At 45.3% G+C, this 14093-nt stretch overlaps 1 protein-coding gene across 1 annotated transcript in view; it reads left to right on the top strand.

The window, feature by feature from the left end:
* The window catches only part of LOC147693218 (NACHT, LRR and PYD domains-containing protein 3-like), a 1290712-nt gene that overhangs the window by 219014 nt on the left and 1057605 nt on the right, over positions 1-14093 (top strand). Inside the window, exon 9 of the mRNA XM_086933611.1 lies at positions 11153-11266. Within this exon, the coding sequence (XP_086789737.1) occupies positions 11153-11266 (114 nt within the window). The remainder of the gene's footprint in view (positions 1-11152; positions 11267-14093) is intronic.

Here is a 14093-nt window from a genome sequence, read left to right as displayed (position 1 = left end):
CTTAGCAGTTTCAAGCAGGCAGGGTCACAGCTCACAGCAAAGTCCCTTTCTTCTCCTCTCCTTCAGTTGGATAGCAGGATAGGTCAGCCCTTAAAGCACACAGCAAGGCAATCTTCCATCGGCTCCTGCAGCAGTCCTTCTTCTGGCAGAGGTTCCTCTTGATCGTAGAATCTTAGAATCTAATCTTCTGTAGTCAGGGGTCCTTCCCTTATACCCCAAAAAGTCTTTGAAGTCCTTTGAAGTCTTTGTGGAAGGGGGCCCTGAGCACTGGAATGTTTCTGGTGTTCTTCTTCCTGTCAGCTTCAGGGCCAGAGGTGACAGTGGGCCGGCAGGGGAGTTAGCCAGCATGGTGGTCAGGCAGACACAGCCCGGCACTATCAGGCGCTTCTTCCTCCCCCTTCCCTGGCAACAGATGTTGCCTTTCACCCCTGGGCTGACTCCGACCCCCTCCGGGGCCCTGCAGCCCCTGTCACACAGGCAATCCACACACAGGCCCAGGCACACAGAAAGGTTTAGACAAGAGAACAGCCACTTTCTAAAAGTACTATTCTCAAACACAGAATTCAAAAATAACCTTTCCTAAAAGATGTGTTATTAAATTCTGAGTTTAGGGATATCTTTCACTTATGCTCCATCGTGTTCCTATGGGAAGATAGGCTGGGATCCAATGGGACCAGCCTCCCCTATGTTACTCTATGGAGCAAGACAGCCCTACAGCAGTGAGCACACAAAAGGGCTGCTGCTCTCTACCAGAGCATGTTACCTGCACTAGTACATGCTCTACCTTACCCATAACTGCACCCTGCCCAGGGGGGTACCTTGAGCCTTCCATAGGGGTGACTGAGGTGCACAGACAGGGGAGGGTTAGGCCCAGCCAGTGGGGATACTGGCCAGGCGGACATGGCAGTCAGCTGATTGCACACAGGCCCTGCGCTGGCAGGCCTGAGACACCATTTTAGAGCTATTCATGTGGGTGGCGCAATCTGCGCTGCAGGCCCACTAGTAGCATCTGTCATCACCAGCCCTGGCACACACAGTGCGCTTTTCTAGAGACTTCATGGTGATACAAATATGCCAATCAGGTATACCCAATCAATATGACAATTTACAGAGGGAGCACTTACCCTCTGACACTGATCAGCAGTGGCAATGGGTCCAAAGCATCTAAACCAGCAAAAACGAAATCCAGCACAGCATCAAAAATACATGAGTCAGAGGCAAAAAGATGGGGGGAAAAACCACGCCAAGGATGTCAGGTCTAACACCTAGGAATTCCACCTTAGGTGAATTAAACACACATTTCTCCAGTTTTACAAAAAGAGCATTGTCTCAGAGTTTTTGCAGAACTAACCAAACGTGTTCGTTGTGTTCTTTGGAATTTTTTGAATAAATCAAAATATCGTCGATATACACTATAACGCAGATGTCTAAAAGATCGTGCAAGACTTCGTTTACTAAATATTGAAACGCTGCAGGAGCGTTGCACAGACCAAAAGGCATCACAGTGTATTCAAATAAACCGAATTTGGTACAAAAGGCAGTCTTCCATTCTTCGCCCTCTTTTACGCGGATCAGATTATAGGCTCCGCGTAGATCCAATTTTGTATATACACTCGAACCTTTCACTTGGTTAAGGAGAACAGGGATCAAAGGCAACGGGTACCTATTCTTAATAGTCGCCTTGTTAACCACGCAATAGTCGATACAGGAGCGCAAATCTCCCATCTTTTTTGCTACAACAAAAAGGGGAGATGAAACTGGCGATGTGGAATGCCGGAAGAAACCCAGTTCCAATAACTCATCCAGGTAAGTCCGTAAATACTGTTTTTCGGGTTCGGGCAATGCGTATATTTGTTATCCTCCAAGTCCTCGGAATCAGCGGGATGATGAAATTAAGGCCACCTCCTGATCTAACCGGACCCAGAAAGCTATGATAGCCTGAGTCGAGGAAGGATCAAGTGAGGGCAGAGGGGAAGGAAACAGGAGGGAAAGGAAGGGGACAGCAGGGAGGGAGATCTGGAACGACAAAAGAACAATAATGATCGCACCTCTCTTTAAGGTAAATGACGGACACAGTAAAATACTCAAAATAGCTGTTCCCTAAACCTGTAACGTAAATAAGAGTGGCCCTGAAGATACTTCTCTTCCCCTACTATCTGGTCCTGGATATGTGTATGAAGCGTGTAGGTTCTCCACCTGGAATACACAATCAGCCGTGACCTTAGCGAGGGTTTCCCTTTTACTAATAAAATGCTATTCAATAGTACATACCATGAAAAATCAGATGAAAGGCCGAGAACACGTTTCACCATATCAAAGCAAGGACCAAGTCAAGAATTCGAACCAAACAAAAACAAAGGTTGGGGTTACGTCACCCCTTAAAGATATGAGTACAGTACCTGGTCGAAGAACCAACAGGTCTGGATCCTGTAGGAAGGTTTTCACAAGACGTAAGAACCGCCAACAGCGCTACTCCGCAAGAGCCGGTGCAAGAAGGCTCAGCCAACGGAGAGCACGGAAACAGGACAACCCTGTAGCGCAACACTACTGACAAGTATCTCTACGCGCCCCCCGCATGACCCGGTGAAAGAAGGCTCAGCCAACGGGGACGTGTAATCGCAAAACAGACAACAACACCGGGCGTTCTCCGCACGAGCCGAAGAAAGAAGGCTCAGCCAACGGAGAACCCCCCCAGGACTAGAAACACGTCGTTGCTTGGCGTGAAAGGAAACGGAAGTAATGTTCCCCGCACGAGCCAGTGCAAGAAGGCTCAGCCAACGGGGAAACACACGAAAGCGGCAGAAGGAATCAGCGAGGATCAGAACAAGGCACCAAGAAGAACAGGAACTCCAAAAGACAAACCAAATACTCCAACACCTGGTCAGGTACGAAAATATCCGACGCCTTTCATCCGTAGGTTCCGCCCTTATATACTCCTCCCTTGATCCCAGGGTTTCTGGGACATGTAGTTCTGGATAACAGGAATTGTTCATGAAGGTGATTCCGACTCCTGACAGTACATCCCCCCTTCACGAAGCGCGCCTCCACGGGCCAGGACGCAAAGGGAACCTCCTATGATAAGCCGCCACCAGGCGCGAGGCATGAACACCAGTCGCCGGTTTCCAAGAGTTCTCCTCCGGTCCATACCCTTTCCAAGAAACCAGATAACGCAGGCCTCTACCTCTCCACCATGAATCAAGAATGCCATCCACCTCATATTCTTGCCCATCCTGGACAACAACAGGTGGGGGTATCGTGCGCACCGGTGACAAGGAGGGTTTCAAAAGTGACACATGAAACACCGGATGCAATCTCAAATGGTGCAGCAATTTGAGTTTCATAGCCACAGGATTGACACGCCGTAGAATGGGAAAAGGGCCAATGTACTTCGGATTGAACACACTGTACTTCCGGAACCTGATATTCCGTGTAGACAACCACACCCGATCCCCCACCTGATACAGCGGACCCGGTCTTCTGCGTTTATCCGCCATACTTTTATAAGCCTTCTTGGACGCCTCTAGCTGAGCTTGGGCCTTCACCAGCGTGTTCTTGATGTGAGAAACCCTCTTGGCCGCCTCAGGCACTGAATTCACCCCAATAGGATGGAGAAAAGGAATGAAACGTGGATGGCGTCTATAAGTGCAATAGAAAGGGGAGACACGAGTGGCACTATGAGTGGCGTTGTTATACGCCACCTCCGCGAGCCACAAATAGTTCACCCAGTTGTCCTTTCCCTGATCTACATAACTTCTCAGAAACTGTTTCAAAGTTTGATTGAGACGCTCCGTCTGCCCATCTGTTTGGGGGTGAAAGCTGGTTGATAGAGCAGTCTCAATGTGCAACGATGAACACCACCATTTCCAGAAACCTGCGGTGAATTGGGAACCCCTATCAGAGACAATAACAGCAGGTAGACCATGTAACCATACCACATGTATCATTAACAATTCTGCTAGATGACCAGCTGACGGTACTTGTGGGCAAGCAATGAAATGGCCCATCTTGGTCAGATAGTCTATAACCACCAGCACTGCCGTGCATCCCTGATCCTTAGGCAGACCCACCACAAAATCCAAAGAAATGCGTTCCCAGGGAACAGAAGGAGTGGGCAGCGGTTGTAGAAGACCAGCCGGGCGTCTGTGATCTGCCTTTATCGTTGCACACACCTCACACTGGGAAATCCATCTCTTGACATCTGGTCTCAAGGATGGCCACCAACAACTCCGAAGGATCTGATCGATTGTCTTGTCAACCCCCATGTGACCCGCACTAGGAGACTCGTGGCACCATTTGTAAACCTGTTTACGGAGAGGTTCTGTGGGAATCAGCAACCGCCCATTGTTCACTGGATAACCATCCTTGATTTGCCATTCTGGATGCATACGTATCCAATCCCTCCAGTAGAAGGTATTGATTCCCTTGAGGATTCCCTGCAGGAACGCGTCTGGCTGTATGACACATACCACCTTCGCCGGATCAATAATGGCCGTTTCCACCACGTTCTCCGGAACCCTGAGAGAGGACTGGCGGGTTAAGGCATCAGCCTTTCTATTCTCCACTCCAGGGCGGAAGGTGATGCTGAAATGGAACCCCGAAAAGAACAACATCTACCTGAGTTGCCTAGGCGTGAGATGTCTAGCAGCCCTCATGTACTGTAGATTCCTGTGGTCAGTATATACAGTAACCATATGTCTGGCTCCCATCAAAAAATGCCTCCATTCCGTAAATGCCACCTTTATCGCTAACAGTTCTTTTTCGCGATACAATAATTAGATTCAGCCCCATTCAGCTTTCTGGACATGTATGCGACAGGATGCATCTACCCTGTAGACTCATGTCTTTGTGAGAGAATGGCCCCAACAGCAACATCGGAGGCATCCGCCTCTACGATGAAGGGTTTCTCAGGATCCGGATGTGCCAGCACCGAGGCCGACACAAATGCGGCTTTCAATGTCTTGAAAGCCTCATCAGCCTCCTGAGTCCATAGAAAAGGTTGAGCCTTCCTTAGTAGATGCGTAATGGGAGCCACCACCTGGGAGAATTGTTTGATAAAACGCCTGTAGAAATTGGCAAAGCCAATAAAGCACTGAATGTCCCTTATGTTTTGAGGAACAGGCCATTCCTTGACTGCTCGGATCTTTCTTTCTGCCATCTCTTGCCCCTGTGGACTGAGAATTACACCCAAAAATTCGACTGTGGTGACATGGAAGTCACATTTGCTCAATTTGCAAAAGAGGCTATGCCTTTGTAATCTGTTCAATACCTCCTTGACATGCTTCACGTGGGAAGTCACAGAATCTGAGTATATCAGAATGTCATCTATGTAGACGACGACGGATCTGTCCAATATCTCTCGCAGCACATCGTTCAGGAAGTATTGGAACGCCGCCGGGGCATTGCATAGCCCAAAGGGCATAACCAAATACTCGTAAAGCCCATATCTGGTTTTAAAGGCTGCTTTCCACTCATCCCCCTTCCTCATTCTTACAAGGTGATAGGCCCCCTTTAGGTCAAGCTTGGTATAGATGGTGGCCTTCTTCACCTGTTCCAATAGCACATGGATGAGAGGAAGGGGGTAGCGGTTCTTTATGGTGACTGCATTCAAGGCCCGAAAGTCTACACAAGCCCTCAGTTCTCCATTGGCCTTAGGTATGAAGACAAGAGGGGACGCAGCAGGAGACTTAGAAGGCCTGATGAACCCTAATTTAACCAATTTGTCCAGATAAGACCTCAAATGTGTGTTTTCGGGTTCGGTCAAGGCATACAAGCGACCACTAGGTACGACTGCTCCAGGGACTAGATCAATTTGACAGTCGTACTGCCGATGGGGAGGGAGTACCTCAGCCTGAACTTCATCGAAAACCCCCGAAAATTCTTTATATACTTCTGGCAACAACACTTCCTTTTCTGCTGCGGTGGCCACATGTACGCTGCTAGCTAAAGAGAATGAGGGACTCTCAACGTCTTCATAACAATGGCCTTTACTAAATGGGGAGTTCAAGGTAATGATGCCTGTTTCCCAATTGATATCAGGGTTATGTAGCTTCAACCAAGGAATCCCTAAGATTATGCCATAATGAGGTGCCTTGATAATACTAAACGTGACCCTTTCTCTATGATCACCAAAGGCCATTTCTGTCTCTCCAGTCTGATAACTGATGGGGCCGATGTCTAACTTCCTCCCATCCACTGCATACACCTCTTCCTGAATGGCCCTGGTTTGGAGCGGAATCCCAATTCTTCTAGCCTCAGTCAAATCCGTAAACATCCCTGTGGCCCCCGAGTCCACCATGGCATGCACCGTGATCCATTCTGTTTGTATGAATTACAAAATCTTAATAAACAAATGCTGCGCTCCAACAATATCTTTCAGCAATGAAGGGATGACTGACTGACTCCAAGGAACCCCTTTGTTCACCTCAGAGCCCTCTAGTTTTCCGTCGACTTTTCCATCACAGCAGATGCCCCTTTATTAAAGCGAAATCTGGACACCTTGGGTTTGACAGGACATTCTCGAACGAAATGCCCTTTCTTGCCACAGTATAGACAGAGCCCATTCTTTCTTCTCTGCTCTTTTTCTGACGTTGTTAACGCTGCTCTTACTGCCCCTATATCCATAGGTTCAACCCCAGAAGATGTAGCGTTATCGGCGGGCTTGGATGGAACAAAAGAAGGTATCGTTCGGCCTTTGTCCTTATGATCTCCCTTGCGTGTCCTTAACCTATGATCCAAACGCATGACTAAATTAATTAAATCCTCACAAGTCGCAGGTTGAGTATCTATTTGGGCAATGACATCCTTCAAATCTTCATTCAGTCCTTGATGAAACAAGGAAGCCTGCTTGGCTTCTGGCCACTTGGTTTCAGTGACCAGCCTCCTAAATGAGTTCAGATAGGTTAACAGGTCTTGATTCCCCTGTCTCAGTTTCAACAACTCTCTATCAGCCGTATAAGAGTCTGCTCGTCAGTCAAAGACCTTTATGAATTCATCCCTAAATGCCTCCCAATCATGTATGATGGGGTCATCTCTTTGAATTAAGGGGACTGCCCACTGTGCAGCATCACCTGCCAAATACGATACTAGAAAAGCCACCTTGGCCTGTTTAGTGGGGAAGGATCTCGGCTTACATGAAAAGTGGTAGGTAACTTGCGTAAGGAATACCTGAATGGAGCCAGCATCCCCCTTGAAACGCTCCGGGTTAGCCAACGGTATAATGGTCGGCATTTCTACCACCACCGGACTGGGAGAAGCAGTCCCTGATGGCCCTGCACTGAAAGGATTTCTTTGAATAGTATCCAAACTTGTGCATAAATCTGCTCTCTCCTATTTGGAAGAATGTAATTCGTTTTGTACTAATACTAGGGCAGCTAAAACATCATCCAGAGTGGCCATTTCCGCAACCCACTGATCAGGAGCACGTTAAATCGTGGGTCGGATATTCTGTTATCCTCCAAGTCCTTGGAATCAGCGGGATGATGAAATTAAGGCCACCTCCTGATCTAACCGGACCCAGAAAGCTATGATAGCCTGGGTCGAGGAAGGATCAAGTGAGGGCAGAGGGGAAGGAAACAGGAGGGAAAGGAAGGGGACAGCAGGGAGGGAGATCTGGAACGACAAAAGAACAATAATGATTGCACCTCTCTTTAAGGTAAATGATGGACACAGTAAAATACTCAAAATAGCTGTTCCCTATACCTGTAACGTAAATAAGAGTGGCCCTGAAGATACTTCCCTTCCCCTACTATCTGGTCCTGGAAATGTGTATGAAGCGTGTAGGTTCTCTACCTGGAATACACAATCAGCCGTGACCTTAGCGAGGGTAGACCCTTTCCCTTTTACTAATAAAATGCTATTCGATAGTACATACCATGAAAAATCAGATGAATGGCCGAGAACACGTTTCACCATATCAAAGCAAGGACCAAGTCAAGAATTCGAACCAAACAAAAACAAAGGTTGGGGTTACGTCACCCCTTAAAGATATAAGTACAGTACATGGTCGAAGAACCAACAGGTCTGGATCCTGTAGGAAGGTTTCCACAAGACGTAAGAACCGCCAACAGCGCTACTCCGCAAGAGCCGGTGCAAGAAGGCTCAGCCAACGGAGAGCACGGAAACAGGACAACCCTGTAACGCCACACTACTGACAAGTATCTCTACGCGCCTCCCGCACGAGCCGGTGAAAGAAGGCTCAGCCAACGAGGACGTGTAATCGCAAAACAGACAACAACACCGGGCGTTCTCCGCACGAGCCGAAGAAAGAAGGCTCAGCCAACCGAGAACCTCCCCAGGACTAGAAACACGCTGTTGCTTGGCGTGAAAGGAAACAGAAGTAATGTTCCCCGCACGAGCCGGTGCAAGAAGGCTCAGCCAACGGGGAAACACACGAAAGCGGCAGAAGGAATCAGCGAGGATCAGAACAAGGCACCAAGAAGAACAGGAACTCCAAAAGACGAACCAAATACTCGAACACCGGGTCAGGTACGAAAATATCCGACGCCTTTCATCCGTAGGTTCCGCCCTTATATACTCCTCCCTTGATCCCAGGGTTTCTGGGACATGTAGTTCTGGATAACAGGAATTGTTCATGAAGGTGATTCCGACTCCTGACAATGTTCTACTACATGGTAGTCTTGACCCCGGGATGAGATCAATTCTACAATCATAGATCCTGTGGGGTGGTAACTTAGTAGCTTTGACAGGATCAAAAACATCAGAAAAGTCCTTATATTCCTTTGGAATGTCTATGTGATCTGTGGTTATAGCGGCACAACTAAGGGGCATGATAGGATCTTTTGTGTCTTGATAACAGTGTAGCCTGCAATGGGCTGAGTCCAAAGTCAATGTGCATTTTACCCAGTCAATTTTAGGATTATGGAGTTCCAACCAAGGAATACCAAGAATAACCCCAAAAGCCGGTTTATCAATTAAATCGAAGACTGTGTATTCCGAATGACCATTGTCAGTGACAAGTAATAACGGTGTTTATTTAAACCTAATCAAGCCAGAGGATAAAGCCGATCCATCAACAGCCCGCACTGGTTCTGGTTCTCTTTTTGGAATTTGAGTCAACTGAAGCTTCCTAGCTAACTCTAAATGAAAAAAATTGCATGTGGCTCCTGAATCTATGAGCACAGGAATGCTATGTCGTTGTTGTGTGGACAATATTAAAAGTATCCTGACAGTGAAGTGTTTAGGTACATGATTTGTTACACAGGTTACAAATTGTGAGATCTTAGTATAATTTTTTCCCAAGGAATCGATCTCTTCATTCCCTGAGATGATTAGTTTTTCGACATGTGTAAGGGATCAGTTGTTATGACTAAAGCATTCTTTTTTACTGGACTTATGGGACAATCTCTGGCAAATTGACCAGCCTTACCGCAATATAAACATAGGTTCCACTGTGGAAGTCTTATTTTAAGATTCCTTACTCTCTGATTTGAAATATAAGTTTCTGATATCACCTCTTGGCCTTTCTCCTTTATGTTCCACCAACCTATGATCTAGTTTCACAACTAATTCTTGAAACTCAGCAAAATCTTCAGGTAATTCAACTATATGAGCAAGTGAATCCTTAATATTATCTCTAAGACCTCGATAAAAGAGAGATACTCTTTTTTTCTGCTGGCCAACGAGTTTCTGCGAGTAACCTATTGAATGTTGTGACGTAGGTGATCAAATCCTTAGAACCCTGCCGTAAGTTTAATAGCTCGTTATCTGAGGCTTGAAGGAACACATGTTTGGCAAAAAGACTGAAAATGGCTGTTTTAAAATTGTTTAAATTATGTAAGAGAGGGTCATCATTATCAACCAGTGGTAAAGCCCAATTAGCTGCCACCCCTCCCAGATATGAAATGATAAAGGCCACTTTTGCAGTGCCATTAGTAAAAATCTGTGGCTTGCACAAAAAGTGCAACTGACATTGACTCATAAAGGTAGAGAATCGACTGGCGTCTCCTAAAAATCGTTCGGGATTTGCTAAAGAAACTGGAGCGGGAGTAACCACTGTAACTTGCACTGGATCTGCAGTAGTTCCTGCCGAAGTCTGAGTGTGAAAAGCTGGTGCGCCAAATTCAGGAGGCGCTAAAACAGAACGTCCTACTTCAGCTGATCCCCTCCAGGTAGTAAAACCAGTTCTGGTCCTATCTAATTCCTGCCGTGAGGACTGATTTTCATGGCGTAATTCCTGCATTTATTCATTAAGTTTCAGCACTAGCTGGGCTAACTGATTAACAATCATGCTAATTGTCCTTCACAAATTTACAGCATCAAGAAGAAACAGTACGTGTGGCTTTGCTTTCTGTTGAGCAATTTTCCACTAGGCTCCTGTATGTTTCTTCTTGATGCTGCAAACTCTCAATTCCTTAGTGAATCAATCAGGTAACAAGGATTTATAACTCTTGACTACTCTGATTTCTCCTCAAGGGAAAGGGGAAGTGGAGAGAGAAAAAGAAAAAAAAACACTGGTCCTTGCGGAATCCAGGCGACGTTTCTCTTGCTGAAGTGTTCGGGGCCTCTTGTGGTTGCTTCTATAGGCGTACTGTATACATATACAAATAGGTAAACCTTAATCAACGGTTACTAATTTCCCAACTTGGTTTTTAGTCAAGTACATTGTTGGATTTCACATACCAAATTACTGTGGACCCATGCCAACACTTCAACGACTATCGAATAACTTTTTCTGACTCGTGAGTGCCTTCGAGATGAATAAGACAAGATTATAACTAAACACCTTTTCTGGTTTTCTAGTTTACCAACTGGTTAGTATGTTTAGTAGTTGGGTTAGATAAATTCTGCGCAGTCTTAAATCATACCTGATAGTCGTTTGATGTTGCTTTGATAAGGGGTTCTGGAAAGAAATAAACACAAAACAAAAAGAAACAGCCAAAACTGATCAGGGGTATTCACTGTGCACTGTACGTTATATTGCTTTGATTAATCAAGTCTCAACCACTCTCAGCAATTGTCCTTGTCAACAAATCCACAATGATAATGTGTCAGGTTATGTTAGCTAAATAGCTATTCTGTTTCTTATAATGCACTTTTTGTCTTTATCAATGCTTGATTACTAATTCAGCAATGTACATTAGTCTCAAGTTCACAAAAACATCATTAGTTCTAATCGTGACCTTTTTCTTTGCAGGGCAGCGCTACAATCAAAGTCTTACGTCGTACGGAAGTTCCAGGGGCCCACCGGAGATGACAAACTCACTAGGAAGAAGTCGGGTCCAGAAATCCTCGAGGGATCGGCTTTCAGGTAAGCGGGAGAAAAACAAAGTTACCGGCAGCGGTTGTGTCTACAAGCACTCCGTTCGCAGGACTGCTAAAGGCGGGGTTGATTGGAGGTCAGGAATCGCTGGGGAATCAGGAAACAACAGGCGCTCTCGCGGAGATGCTCGGAATGAAGCAAAGCATTGTCGCATTGCCAGGGCAGTCTATTTATACCTTTGCAGAACCTGGAAGATTCGTTAGCCTCACGTGAGGTTCGTAAATCATTTAGTAGGTTATTACATGTGAGAGGGGCACAAGTTATTACACGTGAGGTGAGCAAGGGTAAACGTGCCAAACAAGCATAGGCAATTTCAAGACTACGTGTCTCACAATAATAAGCATTACTAAATGTAAAGGCAAATATATATCAAAGGCAAGGCAAAATATATAACAAGGCAAGACATTTCTGATTGTGATTACTGAATGACCTTAACAGACTGGATTCTTAGAACTAATATAGTCATTTGTTACATTAGATGTCACAGAACTGTACCCTAAGCAAATTGTGAGGTGATAATAGCATGTGAACCCATGACACTGAAGGGGTTTACTCGATCCCTGCGCTATTTACCCTGTAGGGGTCTAGGTACCAATGACAAGCCTCATGATATCCTTGTGACTGAAGGGGTTTACCCGATCCCTATGGTATTTACACTGCAGGGGTCTGGGAAGTCATGACAAGCCTCAGTATATCCCGGAGGCAGAAGGGATTTACCCGATCCCCACGGTATTTACCCTGGAGGGGTCTGGGAAGCCATGACAAGCCTCAGGATATCTCAGTTTCTGAAGGGGTTTACTCGATCCCTACGCTATTTACCCTGTAGGGGTCTAGGTAGCCATGACAATCCTCAGGATATCCCGGTGGCTGAAGGGGTTTACCCGATCCCTATGGTATTTACCCTGCAGTGGTCTGGGAAGCCATGACAAGCCTCAGTATATCCCGGTGGCTGAAGGGGTTTACCCGATCCCCACGGTATTGTAGTGTAGTTCCTATTTTCCCTATAGGCCCTGCGCATTGGAATAACATAAACAGCAGTGTAGACGTAGAAATGCGGTCTTCCAGGTCTCTACTGACTATGCTAAACTTAATTGGGTTTGTACCAACTTGCTCAGAGGTCACTGGAAACTTTCTTGACTGAAAAGGAAGTGATCAGCTTCCCTGGCTCAGACAAGAAGGGATTCAGTTTTCCAACAACTGCATAAACATGACAACTTTGCTCCTAAGAATAAGAGTCAATCTCTAGAGTCGTGTGAAACAATAGACAGCTATTTCACTCAGTCAGTTGTGCAGATTACTTTCACAGGATGCAGAAAATAGAGAGACAAGCGCTTTCAATAAAAAGGTATTATTTATTGAACAGTCTTTCTTCTCATGCAAGAGAAATGAATTGCCACAATTGCAAGACTTGTTATTATATAAAGTGTGTACAGTAAAAAGAGTATTGCGAAATAATACTGTAAAAGCATTGATATGGTTTCTTAGCCATACAATGGTTAAAATGAATGAAATATATACATTCATATATACATTTAGCTAACACACTCAACTGGTGCTTCTAACTACGCCTACCCCGGTGTACCTGACCTAAGCCTAATACTTGGGAGGGAGTAAGTAGCATTTTAAGTTAAGTTGGTTTTGCCAAGGGTTTGCTTCAAGAATTCTCTCTAAGGGTTTAGTCAACACTGTACCTCTGGAATAGAATGTTGGAGGTCTTGTATCTCCTCTCAGGACTCGATATCCCAGTCACCCGCAAGGGTAGGCTGGAAACGCCGGAGCTGGATTTTCTCGGCAGGAGAAAAGACAGCTTCTTTCTCAGCGCGTCAAGGAGGAGGAGGGGCAGCGTCTGTGGGCTTCTCGCATCTGCTGGGCTCTGCAAGGGACAGCTGTTCTGCTCCTGTATTCTCTACCACCACCGCTGTCGTGTTTGCTTAAGGCAATGCTGGTATTATTTATACCTGAAAGGTGCCTTGTTTGACGTAAGTTTTTGGACATAAGACGTCAATAAAGATGTCACTAAGAACCGGTCATTCTTACAGTGCTCATTAGAGTTCTATTACTAATCAAAACATAGCAAGCGGGGCTTTCCCAGGTTGCTGGGGGTTTTATCTGGTGAAAGAACTCAGTGTGTAATCTAGGAATCTTAGATAGTGGCTTCTGCTGTGTCATGTACTTTAATGAGCTGCAGAGGCGAGTTTCTGAAAAATGGCAGAAATATGGCTCTGATCGTTTATGCCATTATAGGGGTTTGATTTGATTATAACCGAATAGGGGCATAAGGTCACATATTGATCGGGGTCCTAGATTAGAACACGACATCCACTCCACGAATTTATGTCCATCAAATTACTAAAAACTAATGCAATAAGATGCATGTGTAACATTACCCACCCCAAAATACATATTTGCATTTGAAATGGTGTATTTGAAATACATAAAAATATAGGTACTGTACGTCTTTAAGCATAGAAATCAGTCAAAAATATTGCATATATAATCAGTTGACCGATTTTGCTAATAAATTACACATGAAATGTCTCTTAGTACAGAAAAGAAGGTCGAGACTATTTCATCACATAGAAATAAATGCCATTGTTGAAAAATGTGCTAGAGGCTGAGGTAAAGTTATTTTGTCTCTAGATTTATCTTAAAATAGAAGTTCTGTTCTTTATGAATAGTTTTACTTTAAGCAAAGTATTTGTGCCAGAAAAAAGGTCAATATTTTGAAAAAATGTTCAATTAAAAAAAAAACTTTTCATGGTGAACGGGGGAATAGAGTTCCAACGCATTTCAGCAGTTTTTGTTGCTCAAAACT

Source organism: Lissotriton vulgaris, chromosome 8 (genome assembly GCF_964263255.1).
Source record: "Lissotriton vulgaris chromosome 8, aLisVul1.2, whole genome shotgun sequence".
In the NCBI taxonomy this organism is placed as follows: Eukaryota; Metazoa; Chordata; class Amphibia; order Caudata; family Salamandridae; genus Lissotriton; species Lissotriton vulgaris.
The sequence above is the reverse complement of the archived record's forward strand: the minus strand, read 5'-3'. Positions and strand labels throughout refer to the sequence as shown.